The sequence below is a fragment of the Lissotriton helveticus genome, chromosome 7, assembly GCF_964261635.1.
Source record: "Lissotriton helveticus chromosome 7, aLisHel1.1, whole genome shotgun sequence".
NCBI classification, from domain to species: Eukaryota; Metazoa; Chordata; class Amphibia; order Caudata; family Salamandridae; genus Lissotriton; species Lissotriton helveticus.
This window is the reverse complement of record NC_136068.1, coordinates 1777418072-1777439066: the sequence shown is the minus strand read 5'-3', so window position 1 is coordinate 1777439066 and position 20995 is coordinate 1777418072. Positions and strand designations below refer to the sequence as shown.

The 20995-nt window shown below is 44.4% G+C and overlaps 1 protein-coding gene across 1 annotated transcript in view; it reads left to right on the top strand.

The window, feature by feature from the left end:
- LOC144769707 (uncharacterized) overlaps positions 1-20465 on the top strand; it is a 67081-nt gene extending 46616 nt beyond the window's left edge. Inside the window, exons 4-5 of the mRNA XM_078653888.1 lie at positions 1644-1796; positions 20314-20465. Of these exons, the coding sequence (XP_078510014.1) occupies positions 1644-1796; positions 20314-20465 (305 nt within the window). The remainder of the gene's footprint in view (positions 1-1643; positions 1797-20313) is intronic.
- Positions 20466-20995: the final 530 nt, after the last annotated feature.

Sequence of the window (20995 nt, the reverse complement as noted above, 5' to 3'; positions counted from 1 at the left end):
CACTAGTAACTGCACTGATTTAAAAAGTATACTCATCTCAGTTAGTGATATCAGGAAAGCCAGTGAAGAAGAAGGACAAGTTTATGTTTTGTCCATGTAAAGTTAGTGCAAATGGCTTTGCCAGAAAGCTGGCCTTTTAATGACACCAAGATGCCCCAGTAAAGGTTTTTTAATGAGCCAATTCTAACTTTCTCTCAAATTAGGGCACCTCTAACATTGAAGTATTCCCCAGAAGCAGAGTGCATAGGTTCATTTTTTCCTTTTCATTGTACAATCTAAGGTTTACACCATCAGTTTTGGCTCCAGCCTTATTCAAAAGACCCTCGCTGGATGCAACCATTCTGTCCTTTACAGAAGCAACTCAGTGAACTCTGCTAGGCCTCAGGATGAGAGCCTTTTTTTTAATTGTACTCCCAACAGAGTAGCCCCACAGCCCTGAAACTCTGTAATGCAGGGTCTCCCTGAATGTTATTGTTTTTCTTTCGGTGACACCACTTATTCTTCTTTTCATGGTCAAGAATCTCAGACTTTGGTCATGGATCTCAGACTGTGTTGTAGGCTAGTATGAGGAATCCACAGGAGCCAATTTAGAGTTCCATACATTATTGCCAAGACAGCTTTTAACAGGAGTCTCATTGGTGACTGCAAATATTTACTGAGTGGTAATGTCCTGTTTTTTCCAAGCTAATATTTGATAAGGGATGTTCCTATGTTCCTACCCCCCAGTCCTCTCAGTCTAGAGGTGTGGCCCTGGGTGTGCTGAGCATCTACCAGCTTTGCTGCCGTCCCATTCTGGGTAGCCTTAGCATCGCTCAGAGCAGTTTAAGAAGCCTCACTGATTGACTTCTTCTCAAGATATTTTGCAGTTTTCGTAGGTCCTCCAGCCAGGACATCATGGTCAGCCAACAACTCACATACGTAAAGAAGTGACATCTCTTCCTCTCTACTCCAGCTTGGTCAGCAACTAGATTGTATATTCCAGTATCAGAGTAATTCAGTTGCCTTGGACCAGTCCAATGCAAGGTTTGGAGGCTTTTGGAGTTTTTGCTGATCACTGATATAAGAAAGAGGTGTGTTGACCCTTGCCAAGACATCTCCTAAATCTGTGCTCTTTTTCTCCACCTTGTTGTTTAGAAGCCTTAGCTGAGACTCTTTAATGTTCCTACTACAAATTAGTGAAACACTTATGCAGCTCTTTGAAATAATCAATCTATATAGGGTTTTATGAAGCCACAGGTTACAACTTTCAAACACTTCTGCTTAGTTGCCGTTTATCCATCCATTTGGTGATATCTATGTGTACAGAACAAATCTTCCCATGTTCGGATTATCCTTTTTGTGCTGCAATTAAATCTTCTCAAGAAATGCTCCAGAGACGAACTAAAGATTTGCAGACCAGCTTCGTTCATGTGTATAGAATGTGTTGTTTTTCTGGCTTTAGAGGTCAGAAGACATCTGTGCCCTGTGCAGAAACTCTTCTCAGTATAATTGCATGCAATGGTCTTTCTTTAAATAGTGCTTCACACACCTCAATTCTAAAGAAACAAGACGCACAAAATAAAATGCTGAATACCACCCTTTTTTGTGTTACTGATATCTGTGGTGTAATGAAACCTACCTGGTTCTCCTTCTGTCCTCTGCAGTGTCGGCCAACTTAGACCTCATCCCCAATGGTTACAAGTGTGGTGATTGCAGCAATGATAACTCAGCGAGTGGCTGCACTGCTGTCCAAGAGATTTTGTGCACAGGGCCACATTACCATTGCGGCAGCTTCTCCGGAACGGGATCCCGACCAGGTAACCTGCGCAGATGGGCATGGCAGACTGACTTTGGCAACTGTCTTAAGTGTATCGCTTGTAGGAAAAAGATTCACCTGTTTTATTTAAGACCTTTGTTTTTAATCGGTCGAGCCCCTTGTCCCTTATTTCCTCCATTTCAGCCACCTGCTGATTGCAGTCACCAACATCGACCATTAAAATCTGTCTCCTCTATTTACCCCTTAGAATGTCCAGTACTTCTCTCCTCTATCATGCATCCCAGTATGCCCTACATTAATGCCATCTTTTCTATCCATCCCCTTCTGATGGATGTGTCTTCCATATCCTAAATATATTGCATTATTTAGCATTTGCTCTATCCATCCTCCATCCCATCATTCATCAGGCATCACTCAAACATCATTATAGTTTATCCTCCATATTCTGCTCTCCTCCTCTGTTCTCGTCTATCCATCTACCACCTGCTTCACCATCCTTTTCCCTCTTTTATCTCCAACAGACAATATCCATTTCAATCATTTCCCCAAGTGCATCCAGTAATTCCTCATCTTGTCATTCACGCTCCATCTTCTCTATTCATCCCCATTCCCACCACATCCTCTGTGCATCCCAATATTCTTCTTTCAGATGCCATTTCCTCCATTCATTTCCATTTCCAACATTTATTCACTGTCTCCTCCTTTCATCTTCCATCTTTTTATTGCATCCACATCCCCTCCATTAAACCAAATCCCTGTAATTAATCCACCACCTCTGTTTTCATCTGCATGTTCTACAACTATCTCCTTTTCCATTATCTAGCCTCCATTCATTTTCCATCTCTTCCACTGATTCGCTATGTCCAAGGGGATGGATTTAATCCTATAAAACAGGGGTCTGCAGCATACTTGCCGGTGGGCCAGATCCATCCCAGTTCTCTGAATAGCATGAACCTGGCTGAGGAGCTGTGGCACTCTGTTGATTAATGGGTGTGTGGGAGATAATGCAAGATCATACACATCAAGCAGATCTTCATATATTTTGATCACAGTTATTGTATATTATAATATATTATATTATTTTACATTATAGGATATTATATTATGTAGTATTTTACACATTCAAAATTGCATTACATCTCACATACTTACGATTGTAGGCAAGTATTATGTAAATGTTTTTAAGAACCTATATCAGGCGCCACGTATTTAATGGATCATTCATGTTGACTGTTCCTGATATGGTGAGAATTCCTATTTCACAAGGAGTCATGTAGGAGACAGGAAATGTCAATAAGGCATTCTCTCCTTACTCATTATTAAAAGCCACCTATAATTTCGTAAAGTTGTAAAATATTTTTTGACCCTAGTTGTGTCTTGTTTATATTTATTGTAAAAAGCGAGATTCAAACGAGGTGTAGGGACTTTCAAAATGTGAATTATGATTTGTGTTCATTTTGATATATTTTATAGATGGAAAGCACATACATAAGTGGCTGAGTAGTCCTGGCATGTACATAGTCTTTGAAACATCGACTGTCCAACTCAACCTTTTATCACCCAGGTTTCCCATTGTTCCTTTATCTGCATTATTAAGTCAATCTCCCCCATTCATGCTCCATCTGCTTCTATTGACTTCCTTCTCCTGAAGTAATCTGCCTTCTCCATTCAACCTCTTACTCCTTATTATATCCCTTATTTCTCCTTCCGTCCACCATCACTCTCACTGATGCTCCAGTTCCATAATTTATCCTAATGCCCCAGGTCCAACTTTGGCACCTCTATTGCTCCTCATTTCCTCCTTTCAAATACTTTTACTCCATCCTCGCTCTGCTACATCCACTTACATCTCCTATATCCATATGATTAAGTATGAATTTTTCCCCTATTTACTGCAGTCATCTTCACTTTTTCTTACCCATCTCCTCCATTTATCCGTTAGGGAATTCCATTTCTTTCTTTCACCCCCCCCCAATTCTTCTATTTATTGTCTTCTCTAATATTATTGTGTTTCATCCATTCATCTTTTCAATTTCGTCCAGTCATCCTTCATCTCCTCTGTACATCCTTCATATTACGCAGCTGTCCATCATCTCCTAAACTCACTTTACATACCCTTTATTACAATTGATCCTCCTTCGCCTTAAATCAGCCTTCATCTCTCATGCTTCCTTCATGTGTCTTTTATTACTTCTCTTAAACTCCATCTGTTGCATTCACTGCTATTACAGCATGCCCAGCATGTGTTTGTTCATTGTGCCATCACAGACAGAGAACAACAAAATGCTTCATACTTCATCCTACCCGAAAGTGTTGACCTAATCTTCAAGCCCATGTCCTCACTAACAGGGATCTCCAAGAACAGCAGATATATTTCAGTCTAGTTGTTCTTCATCAGTGAAGTGTAGTTTGAGTTGCCGGAACAATGTATTGACAAACTCCACCTACACAAACTTAACAGAATACACAAGTCAACAATCAAAAAAGTGAAAAAATAAAGGTACTATTCAAACCGAACTCAAAATGTTTAAATGTGCAAATATTTTTTTAAATAAAATTCTCACTGAATTTCGTTAACCTAAATGCACAGAAAACCCCCAGCCCATTTCTCAAGAATTTACTGACAAACTGGCTAATCATTACACAAACATAGCAGTTATGTTGAACTATATAAAACAAAGGAAACCACCAACACCAACTCATTTCCAACAATCTTCTCCAGGAGTAGTCTAGCACAGCCTCTAAATTCCTTCAAACAACTGTCATAAACTGAATTTATTGATCTAGTCAAACCAAGCAAGCAAGCCAACTGCCCTTCTGACACTTGTCCACCACAAATATTCAAGAACATTTCTTTAACCACCTCTGCTGCCACACCAGTCAGAATAATCATCAGTAATTCTTTAACTACATAACTCTGTACAGAAGACTTACAAAATGCATACATATGCCCATAAGTAAAGAAAACAAACTTGACCCACATGACCACAATAATTACAGGCCCAGTACAAAATGACCTTTCTTGGGCAAACTCATAGAAAAAGCAGAATTTAACCAGATGTCACAATTCATCAAAGACAACTCCATACTTTCCAACTTTGATAGAGGATTCTGTCCAGAAAGAGGCACCGAATCTGCCCTCATGTCCATCTGCATATGCGATGACCTTAAAAATACAATTTGCCAGAATGTGGCCCCTACACTCCTTCTCGTGAACCTTTCAGCTGCCTTCGATGCAGTTCTTCAGAACATTCTAATACAAAGACTCTACGAAGTCAGCATACAGGGGACTTCCCTGGACCGGATCACAACCTCCTCTCAAAACATAACAATGTCATCCATACTTCCCCTTGCTCATCCAAATTGTACTTCACAAAAGCAAGGGTCCGTCAAGGCTCTGTCCTCTCACCCATACTTTTCAACATCGCGATGAAGTAATTACTGGAAATGATCAATTAATTTCACCTCATGTGCTATAACTATGCAGATGGCGCACAAATTTTTTTTTTAATTGGAACGCCCCAAAGACATTGGAAACTCAATCAGTGGATGACCTGAAGCTATCACCCTTGGGTCTAGCCAGTGCTATATAATACCGTTTCAAAACCTAAATAAATCTCAAATCGAATGCATCCAAAACTGAAATATTCCTCCACTCTGCTCCTGGCCCGACTGTCTGGGACCAATTCCTAAAGCATCCAAAGAAGTAAGGAAACTTGGAATCACAAAAAACATTTGTGGTTAATCTTTCTCTGTATAAGAGGCTAAACCATCTAATTCACTACCCCAAACATAAAATCCATGGATAACTATCTTATCTCCAAAAGACTACTCAAGAGTTGGCTCTTTCCTATATCATAATCATACACAAAATACAAATTACAGCATATGTCTGTGTATGTAAACATTTAGGGCCCGATTCACAAAGGTAAAAATTAGAAGAAAGTCTAACTTTACGTCGTTCGGTATTCAAAAAGGGCATTTACTACTTGTAAGTTTGACTTTTGTCTCATTTTATCTTTGTGAATCGGGCCCGTTTAGTTTTATTGTTTGTTTGTACTTAGATTTTTTCTACAAATATATATATACTACTTATGGTTTCAAAATATATAGATATTCTTTTAGATCTTAACAAATATATTTATTACTTATGGTTAAAATATACATATTATTTTATGCTTAACATGTACATAGGTCACTGCATAGTTTACATATAGGTTATTTTTGTATATGCTTAGGGGTCTCTATTATGGGTCTCAAACTGATCTTCAAACAGAGTAGGGCAGTAAAGATGCAAGCCAGGCCTACCCCCACATCCTGTATCCCCCATGTAGATGGGACCCCCAGGAATGGAATTTTCTAATGGTCTGGTAGAGGGTGTGTGAAGGTAAATGAGTCACTCCAGTAGGTTGGCTTAGCCAGATCTTCACTAGACAGAGAAAAGTAACCATGTTCAATTTTAGAGTGCAATGCTTTGTGGTACAAGCATATGCCACACTTTGGAAGAAGCTTTTGGGTGGCTCCCTCTACCCCTTTGGTCAGAGGTGCCCCCCTGCTTGTCATTCCAGAATAATGGGTAAACATGAAAGAGCTGCATAGCAACTCAGAACTTCTGCTCCCGACTGGAAGAACAAGGATTGCCCTGCTGGAATCCTGGTCTGCACCAAGAGTACTACACTCTGTATGACTGTGCCTGCTACATACACACCAAGGAAGTGCAGCCATAATGAATTTGTCTGCCTTCAAAAATAAAAGGAGTAGGGTATCTGAAAGCACAGGTTATAAGAGCTCCACCTGTATCATTGCCAGCAAGAAGAACCGAGCTGGCCACCTTCAGCTGAACTTTAAAGGATTTGGGCACGTGCATTGTGGGAACGATAGACTCAACTCTTGAGAAGCAACTCGGAGGCTCTGGAACCTTGGACTTGTGTTGCGGACACTTTGAATCCTCAAGAGGAACTTCAGGAAGACATTTCAGAAGTTTGGTGCAACTACACTGGGCAGAGGATTCAGTGAGACTCAGATTGGTATACAGAAACAAAAGTAGATAATACTAATGCTCTATTTGTGGTAGTGTGGGCGAACAGTTCAGCTTATCAAAGAGTAGTGCTAAGTGTGTGTTGTACTCACAGAGGCAATAAATGAGACAAACGCATATGAATAAATCTGGGACAAATTTGCAAATATTACACTAATTTTTATATAATTTTGAAGATGACGAGCTTTGTTTACAGGTAGCTACATTTTTAGTTATGAATTTTCAAAGAAAAACTCACTGTTGTGTTCAATTATGCACAATGAAAGTCTAGGCAAGAAAATACAGAAATGTATATGAAATCGTACAGTCGGTTCTAGGGGTTCATTTTCAGGGTTTTGGGAAGCAACAGGCTGGGGGCAAATGTTCCACCAGCGAATCATCGGGATCGTCCAAAATTCGGTGGAGAGCAGGGTGCTGAGGTCATTCATAGCTGGTACCTGGTGTGCTATGAAGCAGGTTGGTTAGCTCAAAACAGGCTGCATAAGGGGACTTATAGGGAAGTCTGAGGGAAACCAAATGAGTGTTTGGGTCTCAAGGTCCTCAGGACCATGGAAGCACAGTTGGTTCATCAGTTCCCAGGCCAGGCGAGCTGGGTGCACAGCAGATAGGTCAGCCAAAGCTCTGTGAATCAAGATGGTCTTCGCGGTCAGGGGCAGGCAATTTGCAAGGATGATTCAGGAACCACTGGAACAGACACAGAGTAGGTCTCAAAGGTCTCGACGTCCCTTGACGGGTGCTTGCTTCTTAGGCAGTTAGAGTCTGGACTGGACTCTTCGTCTCGTGTCATCTGCAGGTGGTCTGACACCTTGAGAATTGCTATGGCACGGATCCGATAGGTCCAGGTGTCCTCTCACTTGGTGGGGGTATGGATCTGACCCTCAGGAACTGGCGTACTGCTTTTTGGTTTGGTTGCTGCATCACCAGGGAGCAGCAAGTCGGTAAGTCGGGCTCTTCTGGTTCAGTGCCTACGGCTACAGAGGAGTAATATCTCTATTTCAAGGGAGTTCTTTGGCATTTGTCAAACCGCTGAAGGTGCTCTATGGTTCTTTGAGGCCTCACAGCAGCAGAATGAGTCAGCACACCATGATGGTCAAGTCCTCTGAAGCAGCAGGCAGGGTTTTGAGCCACAATTCCACAGCAGGTACTCCGTTCTCAGGTCAGCAGCTCTTTGTCTGTTTTCTTCTTAGGGCCATCATATCTAAAGGTCGGGGTCCAAGGGTGCCACCTTAATACTCAATTTAGGGGTGTTACTGGTTAACTACTTAAAGGTAGGTGGCAATGTGCTACCTACCTTCAAGGTGTCTACACAACCCTAACCCTAATTGGCTGATGGCCTCTCAAAAAAGATTGAGAAAACTGAAAAGTGGGGTACACATCACCTTTCCAACCTTAGGGGCTGGCTGGCTGAATGTGGGTCCACCTCCTAATCTAACTAACTTTCCCACCCTTCCTCCTGCCATATGTGAAGCAGGACAGGGCGTTTGGCATCCTCCACTATCTGGAATATACAAGACCGAAGAATGGATATAGATATTCTAGGGTCATATCTGCTCAGACAGATATGACCACACATGGGCAATGAGGCCTGCAGTAGGGGAGACTTACCTATACCTCATGCAATGTCTGAGGGCATGGCACACAGAGATGTGTGCCATTTCGACTGTTCAGCTTTCTCTGCACCTAGACATGCAGCCTTTAATGGCAGCTTGCATGGTCTTGGTGAGGGGAAGCAGCGTTTACATCGCATGCCGTACAAAGCATGCGATTACAACGTGGTTGTTAAATCGACAGCGTTGTTATAACGCTAACCATTACAATGAAAGTCGTTTCTACGGCTTACTGTAGCAGGCGCTCTAAACTAAGGAATAGTATAATTTACTATTCCAACACCTTCCCTACTGTTGCGTAGGCTGGAGTTGGAAAAGTAAATTAGACTATTCCGAAGTACAGTGCGCCCCCTACAGCAAGTCGCAGAAATAACTTGCGATGTAATGGTATGCGTTGTAACAACACAGTTGTTATAACAACCGCGTTGTAATCACATGCATTGTACCGCATGCAATGTAACATCGCATATTCCTTGTTGAAAGATGCCTAGGGTGGCACATTTGTGCTGCAACCCTAGTGGACCCTCTTCTGTCCCAATGCCCTAGGTACCAGGGGTACTAGGGCAAGTTATGGAATTATCTTCCAGTACACATTCGCGCCATCAATTGTTTGGCTGCTTTTAGAAAAGCAATCAAGACCTTCCTGTTCCCTTAATCCTAATCTTTTCATGCCCCTTCTTCTTTTCAGTTGGTACCTATCTGTGTACCCCGCATGGTTAGCGCCGGGACGCCTCTTCGCTGGGGCAGCTGTGCGCTCTACAAAACTGTTAACATAACATAACATAACTTACAGAGGTGTCTGAAGTTGGGCCAATCACGGTGCAGTTTTAGGAAAGAGCACTGGCACTGGGATCCTGGTTAGCAGGGGCCCGTACTCTTTCATTTTAAAATCTCATCTTTTTCTAGACGAAAAATGAAGGTTAGCCATGTCAGAAGAGACACTTTCCAACAAGTTGACTATGTTTAACTATGACCTAGCTGGATTTCAGGTTTGTCCTGCTGAACTCTCCGGAGCTCAATCCTCCAGGAAATGCCCGGGGCTCACCTGAACCAACCCAGCAAACCCAGCATGATTAATTGCCTTGCTCACAGTCGAGAGAGAAAGCTCTAGAAATGTTTTTAAGTATGAAGGTAAAATTGTGGCTATGGACTCCCGCTTAGTGTATCTGACCAGGGCTTCATCACAGTTGGCCTTAAACATTGACTTTTTCCCAGTCAATGGCGAACAGATGTCCCAATTCGCCACTTTCATTTTTAAGCACGAAAGTAAGTGCTTATTCATAACTCAAGATTCCTACATTGTTTTTTTATGTTTTTGTGTCATTATAAAGATAAAAATATTTCCTATTCTTATAAATTGGTGTTGCATTTTTATTGGGTGTTGTTATTTAATATCTTGGTGTATTTAAATGCTTTATACACCTGTCTCCTAAGTTGAGCCTGCCTGCTCATTGCCAGCTACAGAGGGTTGAGCACAGGAATCATTTATGCAGACATTGTCTTTGCCCTATATTGTGTTGATGGCATTATTGCTAGTGGTAGGTACATACTAATCCATTCACACACACACATATATATATATAAATATATATGAGAAAGGAGCTTTAGGTACAGCAACACTTAAAAGTCGGTGTTTCTAACGATTTATCCATACAGGTAAATATGGAAATTTCTAAAACACAACTGTATATCTCTTTATCATTTTCCACACACATGTATTCATTTATATGTAGTTATATATCCATATATTTGTTACACTACTCCTACTGTCACATGTCACTGGCGGCCATCTTAAAGTGTCACTAACTGTCGGCATCAACCTATAAAAACCAAGACAAGCCGCTATCCACCCCTCAAGCACTACTATCCTAACAATTAAGCCCACATTGACTGGCGCTCACTGTTCCAGTTCTTCACGAGTGCAACCACCCCAAGCCAACATGGTGAGCCCCTGTCTAACTGCCTCTGGGACAACCGCTTACACCCTGGTACACCCCCAAACCTCTCTAAAACCACTACAAAAGCCTTCACACACTGCACCCTGAAAAACCATCCCGAGACACTGATCTCGGACCTACGTTACTGTGCGGACATAGGCACCATCACTAATGACCTTGTTTTCTACTCCAGAAGAATCCCCGCTTGGCGCAATACCTTCTTAACATTCCTCAATGTACGTTCATCCAGGAACATTCCATATGGCACTAAGCTCACCACAGCGCCATCATCAACCCTTCAAGCTGTCCTCACTATCACCCTCTACAAAAGCGGCATTGTACTGATCCAAGCCTCAACTAAAAACCTGGACAAATTCTCAGACCTTTTTACCACTCTCCAAAATCACGTGCATGGCACTGGCACGCCGACTAACACCTGGCATGACCCTACTCCAACCCCCCTGCCCAATCTAGAACACCTTAAACCCCTAACCACTCCCACCAACCTCCTTGACACCTTGGACCAGAGACCTGTGATTCCACCCCTCCAGGCTCCCTTTTCAAAATCCTCGGATCCCTTCACAGCTCACCTTAACTCCACCAGGCCTCCTTCAACCAACCCGAGCGCAAAAAACCCTGAACCCTTGGTCTCCTCCCTCCACGATCCCCTCTCGGTCTCTATGACCATTACAGAATGTGGCAGATCAAGCCCACCCTTGCCCACCAACCCCCCCCCCTCCTCAGCAACTCCTCCTGTAGCAGGTCACGCCAGCCACGCCAACACTCAATCCACCCCTCCCAAGACTCCTAACATAGTCCTCCCTTGCCCTCCTGCCCCCTCCCCCCTCAGCGACTCCTGCTATTGCAGGTCATGCCAGCCCTGCTGACACGCAAGCCGCCCATTCCATAACGTCTAGCACAGCACGCCCTTTCCCACCAACCCCCCCTCCGCAGTTATCCACTCTCTACACCTCAGAGCCTCCAAAATAATTCAGAGCCTCCACTCCATCCTCGATCTAACTAATCTCCTCCACCTCGCCGAACTCTCCTGCACAAACCTCTTACCTCAACTGTCACTCGCTCCAGTCCCAGAGCTCCCCACACACCCCCTACCGACATCCTTGAGACATCTTCACCCCTGCAAGCACTCCAGCTACCTATCAGAAGAGGAAACCCTTGACCTCGCCCTCTCCTACAACCTTTCCCTCTTCTCAACAAATTCACAAGACTTCACTGAAAATGAAATCCTGGTTTTTCTCAAAGACCATAACGCAGCCACCACCTCTCTACCATGTCTACCAGACCCGAGTACCGCAAACCCCATCTGCACAGTCGCTATTAACCCATACAGATCAGCCCCCCGCTGCAATAGAAGGATGATCGTTAGCAATCTTGCACCCGTACTCCTGTTCGTCCCGACCCCTGCTACCACCCCTCTCCCTGCTCTGAAGGGGCTCTTAATCAACTGCCGCTCCGCAGTAAAGCATGCGGCCGATATCGCTGCTCTCATCCTGAACAACACAGACTTAGCCATTCTAACAGAATCATGGCTTAACGATGCATCATCCCCATGCCTCGACCTCTTAATCCCCCCCAACTTCAACATTGCCAGGCTAGACAGACCACATAACAAAAAAGGTGGCGGAATGGCCTGCATCCATCGCTCTAACCTCCTTGTCACAGAACTTTTAAAGGATACCACTGATGCCTGCGAATATCTAGCCCTCTCAGTAGCACCACCCTCCTCTGTAACCTACACATATTTTACCACCCCCCAGGCAATAACGAATCCTTCAAGGACTACATCATGGAAGTTATCACAGCTAAGAACTCCCCCAACACCAAAGACATTTTCCTCAGTGACTTCAACCAACTTCGACCTTAAGGACCCCCATGTCAACGTCATTAAAGACCTCATGACAGATCTTGCCCTGACCCAAGCTTGCCCTCGCCCAACACACTCGAAAGGGACCACTCTAGACTGGATCATATCCAAGGAGACAACTATCAAGCTCATATCGATTGACCCCTGTGACTGGTCGGACCACCATGCTATCAGCTTCCTGCTAACTGGCACACGCAGGTCAAGGACACCACAACCGGTGCTTCCTAAACGCTGGGCCAGAGATACCAAAAACCTTGACCTCAACGAACTCGAGGCTCGCTGCAAATCCGACCTCCCCCTCCCCACCACATCACCTGAGTCAGTGACCTTAACGATCACTACTCTGTTACTATGTCAAATATCCTGGATGACCTAGCCCCTCTTAAACTAAAAAGAACTCAAGTCAAAGATAGAAACCCATGGTTCACAGGTTCCCTCAACGACGAGAGGAGATCCCTCCGACAAACCGAAAGAATCTGGAGACAGCACCCCTCGGCTGACCACCTAAAACCTCTTCACCAGGCCAGAAATACTTAGAACCAAAATATCGTCAACTCAAAAAAGAGTTTTTCAGAGCAGAATTAGAAAATGCCCAGAACAGACCACGCAAACTCTTTGCGATGGTCAAACTCCAATCGAACAAACTATCCAAAACAGTGAAAGAAAACCCTAAGTCTCCCATCTCCTCCGAGGACTTCTTCTCGTATTTTGCAACCAAAATCAAAACTTTAGTAATCGAACCCAAGGCGGCCTCACTCCCCCCTCCATCCCTTGACCTTCCTACTCCTCTCACCTTGCCGCATGGTCCTCACCGAAGAATCTAGCACACTGGTCCGAATTCACACCCTACGATGAAGACGCTGTCACAAAGATCCTTTCCACCCTGAACCCTAATAACCATTTCAACGACCCGCTCCCCTCAAACTGTCTCGCGGCCGTTGCAAAATCCATCATTCCTAGCTGGACTACCATAATCAATGCCTCTCTCCGGCAGGGATCTATTCCGGCCTCACTGAAAGTTGGCCAAGTCCTCCCCATTCTGAAAAAAACATCACTGGACCCAGCCTCCCCAGACAACTTTACACCAATTTCCAACATTCCTCTCTTGGCCAAAGTGTTGGAAAAGTGTGTACATTTACAGCTAACTCACCACATCAACAACTTCCATCTACTTGACGACTGCCAATCCGGCTTCCGACCAGGACACAGCACTGAAACCACCATGCGCCACATTGTCGATGACGCTCTTCAAGCCCTTGACCAAGACAAAACCTGTCTCCTAATCCTCCTCGATCTATCCTCGGCCTTCGACACGGTCAACCATGAGATACTACTCGAACTCCTCAAACAGAGGGTGGGATTAGATGGCACAGTCCTCGACTGGTTCAGTTCCTACCTTCAAAACCGTTCTCAGAGATTCCTTATCAATGGCGATTTGTCCGCTCCCTCCTTGGTCACGGTGGGAGTCCCTCAAGGATCAATGTTGTCCCCACCCTCTTCAATCTCTACTTAAAACCCCTTACCGAAGTCCTTCGCACTGCAAACATCTCCTTCTACATGTACGCTGATGACACCCAGATCTATATAAAAATCTCCTCTCTGGAGGAGATCCTCACCTTGAATGAAGCTCTGAAAGTGACCGTCAGATGGCTCTCCCCCAACCAACTCAAACTCAATGCTAAGAAAACAGAGTTCCTTTTAATATCCCCACCCAAGAGCAACCCTGAGATCCAGTCTTGGATTAAAGTCATCACAGCCTTAAACTCAACCATTGTGGACTCGGCCAAATCTCTGGGAATTACCCTGGATTACAACCTGAACATGCGAGACCACATCAACGTAATGGCCAAATCTGCCAGATTCCACCTGAGCTATCTATGGAAACTGAAACCCTTCCTTGACGCTCCTGACCTAATTTATTTTATTTTATTTTATATTCTTATATAGCGCCTGAATAGACCCCCGAAGGGGTATCTCCGCGCTTTTGCCAGTAAGAATATGACTCCAGATAGTCGTGTTCAGGGGGGGGTAGTACATATTGCAAAGGAGGCGTTAATTACTAGTGAATAAGTGTGTTTTTAAGGTCTTCCGAAAGGCCAGATGGCTAGTGAGTGATCTCAACTCAAGAGGTAGAGAGTTCCAGAGCACTGGTCCCGCATGGGCCAGCGCTCGGCCTCCTTGTCTGGATTTCTTTATTCTGGGTACCTGCAATAGCTGCAGATTACTGGATCGCAGGGAACGCCCAGGAGCATATGGCTGAAAGATTTTGGCCAGATATTTTGGGCCTTCGCCTATCACACTTTTGTGAATGGTACATAGAGTCTTAAACTGTACTCGCTTCCTCACTGGTAACCAGTGGAGTCTAGTCAGCAGGGGGCGAGAAGGAGTCCTAGGGGGAACATTCAGGACAGTCCTTGCCAGACGTATTTTGGATTACTTGTAACTTATTAAGTTGACCTTCATTAGCTCCTAAAAGAAGACCGTTACAGTAATCCACTCTGCTGATGACTAGCGCCTGCACAAGTCTTTTCCTGTGACAATCTGGCAGATAGGGAAACACTCTTCTTAGCATCCCAATTGCCCGAAAGCAGGTACCAGCCACTTGGTTTACGTGGTCTTTAAATGTGAGTGTCTGATCTAATAACACTCCCAAGTTTTTTACCGTGCTCTTGGGGCTGGGAACAGGTCCTAATTCTAAAGGCCACCATTCAGGTGACCAGTGTGTTGCCGCTTGTCCAAACAGCATGACCTCTGTTTTCCCTACGTTACACTGAAGACAGTTTGATGACATCCACTCTGATATTGCTCTCATTCCATCTGCAAATTATCTTTTTATTGCAGGTGTCAGACTTTTAAAAGGAAAGAGAAGTTGGGTGTCGTCAGCATACGACACCGGGGTAAACCCAAATGATCTTGCTAAGTTGGCCAAGGGGGCCACATACACATTAAATAGTGTCGGGCTTAAACATGAGCCCTGTGGCACTCCCTTGTTGAGCTCCCTGTAGGTGGATTTGTGGGAGCCCAGCCTAACTTCTTGGGAGCGGCCAGATAGAAAACTCTTCATCCATGACAGAGCCACTCCCTCCAAGCCTACGTCCCTTAAACGATTGAGAAGCACAGTGTGAGACACCGTATCAAAAGCAGCGGAGAGATCCAACAGCACCAGAATCATAGAACTGCCCTCATCCAGTGCCATTTTGATGTTATTGGTCACTGTTTGAAGGGATGATTCGGTGCTGTGGTTGGGCCTGAACCCAGATTGCGAGTAGTCCAGGCCCTCCGTTGCTTCTAGATGTCCTGATAGATAGGTGTTCACGTGCCTCTCTGCTATCTTGCCGATGTAAGGCAAGAGTGAGATAGGACGCAGGTTTGAGAGGTCTGTCCATGGAGATGCCGCTTTTTTCCTTATTGGGTTTACCACCGCTCTTTTCCAGTCAGCCGGGACCTGTCCTTTCGCCAGAGAGATGTTAATGACGCTCTGTATAGAGGGTCCCAAGAGAGAAATCAGAGGGGCAACCATCTTGGCAGGGAGGAGGTCATTTGGGGACCCAGATTTAATATGGACGATGACAGGAAGGAGCTCTGCATTGTCAATTGGAGGGAAGGATAGCAGAGGATGTTTATTGTGCTTTAGCGGGATCGGGGATAGGGGCTTATTAATGTCACCCATGTTGTTGTTAGCCGCCACTATTCTTTCGTAAATGATGTTTATTTTGTCCTCAAAGAATAGCGAGATTTCATCGCATAGAGTCTGCGAGAAATCATCAGAGCTCTCACATGCGGCGGGTTTTACAAAATTTTGCAGAATTTTAAAGAGCTCCTTTGGACAATTACCCGCTTCTGCAAGTTGTTGCATTAGGCGGTGTTTTCTAGCTTGCTTTATGTTTTTATAGTATATTGATTGAGCATCTAGGAAAACTGCTCGGGTCTCCTCAGTTTTACTTCTTCTCCATATTTTCTCTGCTCGTCTGCATTTCCGCTTCTCTTCTCTTAGCTCATGCGTGTACCAACTTTCCTGCTTAGAGGAAGGATACTGTTTATGCAGTTTTAAAGGGGCCAAAATATCACTGGCTCGCTTAATTGAATCATTAAGTTTAGCCAACGCTATATCTGCTGTGTCCACTGCCAAAATGGCAGGTTGTGTCCAGATTTCCTGTAGTTTGTTAGCTGAGATTTTATGCCATTGACGGCGCCAGGTAAGAGGAGATGGTACTTTATTTGTGGGTCTCTTTGGGGTCAGTAATTTAAATTCTAACAGGCAAACTAGCAGTCCAATCACTAGTTATCTCTAGACTAGAATATGGCTGCGCAACCCTCTCCGGCTTACCCAAGACCTTGCTGGCTCCCTTAAAAGCATGCCTCAAAGCAGCCGCTAGACTACTTACAGGCTCCAGGAAATTTGATCATATCACTCCTTACCTGAAAGCTTTGAAATGGCTTCCCTTCGAGGCTAGGATCCACCTCAAGCTGGCATGCATCACGCACAAGGCCCTACACACTAACTCCGCTGCGTACCTTGCACAAAAGCTTGTGATATCCGGAGGAAGCAGAAACCTACGGTCGACCAATGCCCTCCTCCTCCGGCCTGCACACTTCAGGAAAATAAAAAACCACAAACGAGCCTTCACCGGGACTGCACCAAGAATATGGAACTCCCTCCCTCCTGATATCAGAAGAATCCCTTCCCTGGCACGCTTCAAAAAAGAGGCGAAATCCTTTCTCATGGGTAAATTCATGGGATAATCCCGCTCCACAGCCACCGGAGAGACTATTTCTGCGACCCTGTACAGGACTCATGTTGATATCCTGCCTATTTGTATGACTCTGTCTCCTCATATTGCCCTGATGTACAGCTTTCCCCTATCCCTAATGTACTATACTTGTGTGATATCCTGCCTACCTTATGACCCCGCGACCCTCCCTGATGTACTTTTTCTCCTACGATGACCCGCCTCTGTATTACCCCATGAATACATAAAGCGCTCTGATACCCTTAAAGGTCAAGTTCGCGCTCTATTAAACCTTAAAATAAATTTAAATGGGGTGAAAAGGAAAAGAAAACCTCTTCAACTCTCTTCAATTCACTGTTCTATGCCTCATCCAATACCTCTTTCATTATATCCTCTACCTCCACACTCTGATTTATACCAAACCTCACTGTACCACTTTGGGTTCGCTAATAAGTCTTCTAGACTCTTCCCTCCTCTATCCCTCTTTGACTCATCCCAAATCTCATTTTGCTTTTATGATCTCCAAAATAACACTTTCTAGACCCTGTACTCCTCTGTCCTTCTTTAACCTATTCTAAACCTAATTTTTCTAGTACCATCCTCTAATAGACCTCTCTAAACTCTTTCCTCCTCCACCCCTTCTTTGACTCACCCCAAACTTATTTTTACTACTATGATCTCCTAAATCACATTTTTCAGACGCTTTTTTCCTCAAACCTTCCTTTATTCTATTCAATCCAACTACCAGACTCACATATCCGCCGCTCAAATTAGCAACTTAGATTTCCCTATAATTATCTATCACTAATTCACTTTGATTTCCAGAGTAGAGTGTTACTCACCGGAAATCATTTCAACGTCTTTTCAGAGGTAGTAAGCTGAAAATAAATACAATTATAATTGCAATTACATACAAGACTCAGAGAAACCGCAGAAAAAATAAAATTGAAAATGCTTAACTTAATTTTGGCCACCGATAATTTCCCTGGACAATATTCCCTGCTATCATGTTTCCAACTGTCCATTACAGACAGCAACCAAACATATGCAAATCAGTGTTTGCCCTAATGCAAAATGGATGGCATGGCACAAACTAACACACCACGTCCTCGGTTTCAGGCTTGTTGGATCTCATCCACTAGCAAAGGCTCCGGTTTGGTATGGCTCAGAAAGCGCATATTAGATGGAATGGATCTCAAAGTCATGGTGCACCTCACAAGTCAAGCCCACCACATCTGAGTTTGAATACGCTTACATTCAAAGGAGATGTGGTGTTTCAGATCGGGTTGGATCAGCTTTCGGCTGTTAGTGCTGAGAATGCTACACTGGCTCCCTTCCAGCCGCCTCTCTGAGACCAGGGTCCTGATGTTTCATCCAGGATTTTCAGCACTGTGCTCTTTAACCACCTTTAGAACTGGTGGCAACTAGAACTAGCCACTGAGCCATGGAGACTGATAGACTTGACGTGCCTGACTCTAAGATGGCTGCCAAAACCGCACTTCTTCTCCTACCTTTCCATCCTCGCCAGCGCCTACCACCCATCTTTGGTTTCTAGCCTTCTGATCCCCTCCTGATCCTCACTCTTCTCCTGGCGGAGCCCTAAACGCATACATGGCTGCTTTCCGGTGGAGCTGCACCGACAGCTAAAGGGGAGATTGGCCCTGGCACACCGCTATGGCCATCACCTACCCAGCCAGATCACAGACATTTGTCTCGTTTTCTTCCTCGCTGCTGTCTTCTCCCTGTGGATTACCTGCTGTCCCTGGTCTTTCCTATCCTGACTTTCGTGTTCGCTAATTTACTCCTGTATTGTTTATTTATCCATTATGTAACTACTGTATAACTCGCTGTGTCCTTATGTAAAGCGCTCTGATACCTCCGGGTCTAGCCAGCGTCATATAAAACGCAAGGAAATAAAATAAGAAAATAAATAGTGCTAATGATATCAAAACAGAACTAAAGCATATTGTGTTGTCACATGCTGTCGACTTTAAAGTAAGGCAGCATTGGTGTTTATGGATAATGTAGTTCCCATAGTCACTTTTCCATCACAATTTCACATGCATGGTATAATGGTGCCATCCTGTGGCTTTGAACCTCAAATGACTTTAAAAAAAATCCATGTCAGATGCACTGGCTTTGGGGAATCTTGATTCTTTCCTGAGGAATGATGAAACTTTTAGTACAGGGTAGTTTAGGTGTCAGTGGTCCATATTTGTCTTGGCATAAAACATGTAGAGGAACTTAGATCAAGTTGATAAATAAAAAAATAAGAAAAAAAGGAACCTATGCTAACAGTCATCCTAACATGCCAACAATGAACCCCTCTTATTCTAAGTATTCCTACTCAAATAGGGATACACAAAAGATGTTTGTAGGGTAGAAAGGTAGTAGGCATAGACAACATTTGCTGGTCCTTATTTCTTTTGCAGCATCCTTGAATAATTCAGCTCCTACTCTAAGTATATCCTAAAAGAAATAAGAGGTACTATAAAAGAAGAAATGCATTGGGTTATAAATCAACCCAAAAAGCCTACTCTTCTGTGTTTGGAAATGTGAAGGGCACAATCTGATTGTAGAGTTTGCAGATTGAACATAGTCAATCAATCAATCAATCAAACATTTGTACAGCGCACGCCTCACCCGTGAGGGTCTAAAGGCGCTGGAGGGGGGATCCACTACTGAGCAAACAGCCAGGTCTTGAGGAGTCTCCGAAGGTCAGCAGGTTCTGGGTCTGTTGCAGGTGGATGAGGAGGGTGTTCCAAGTCTTGGTAGCGAGGTGGGAGAAGGATCTGCCGCTGGTGGTTGTTCAGTGGATGCATGGGACGGCAGCGAGGGCGAGGTCAGAGGAGCGGAGCTGGCGGTTGGGGGTGTAGAAGGTGAGTCACTTGTTGAGGTATGCTGGTCCGGCGTCGTGGAGTGCTTTGTGCGCGTGGGTGAGGACCTTGAAGGTGATCCTCTGGTTCACGGGAAGCCAGTGGAGGTCCTTCAGGTGGGCAGTGATGTGGCTGTGGCGGGGGATGTTGAGAATGAGGCGTGCGGAGGCCTTTTGTATGTGCTGGCATCTCTTCTGGAGTTTGGTTGTGGTTCCCGCGTAGAAGGCGTTGCTGTAGTCCAGCCTGCTGGTGACGAGGGCTTGTGAGACCGTCCTTCTGGTTTCGGTGGGGATCCATCTGTAGATCTTGCGAAGCATACGTAGGGTGTTGAAACAGGAGGGTGCCTTGAGGCTTTGGCCTGTGTTAAGAAAGAGGTTGGAAGGGAATGGTGTAAAATTCCACCCTATGTAGGAATATCATAAATGAATTGGCCTTTACTCTACTCTTTGCTGACCATGGTGTACATGTTGCTCTTGTTTTGCAGGTGAACCTGTGAAGTCGTACAGTTTCAAAGGATGCATCAGTCAGGATGCCTGCAGCACTGGACTTCCCAACATTGGTGGCACGAAAGCTTACAGTTATCAAATAAGCTGTACTCCTGCCATGAGGGTCCCTGGTCGTACCCTTCGTGTATAGCACAACCATTTACCAGCCTTCTAGTCAGCAGTAGTGCCTTTGTTGTAGCGCAAAAAGCATCTTAGACCTGCAAATGCGCATGTGCAGTGTCTGCTCCGGTTATGGGTTCATGATAAATTGTACTGAAACTCAAGTCTCTACCACCTGAGCGAGGCAACTAATAAAAGGTTGATGTGTCCTGTACTGCACTGGACGTCTTGCTGTTCATGGGCGCATCCATTTCCAGTCTGCCATCCTTTGTTTATCTGGCCTCAGCTGCTTTCTTCCAAAACACACAATTAGGGAAAATCGTGCAGCCTGGATCTTCTTTGTCCAAAGGGATGGGTTCATCCCTTTAACAAGGGGGTCTCCAGCGTAAGTCCAGGGGGTCAAATCCATGTCATGTTCATAGAATAACTTGAACTTGTCTGAGGAGCTTTGGCACTGGGTACATTATTGGGATGGTAGAAATAATAGAGTCATGTATATCATTTTGGGTCAAAGGAGACATTCTATTTCACATATTCACCATTGCTCTAAAGTTCACGTGC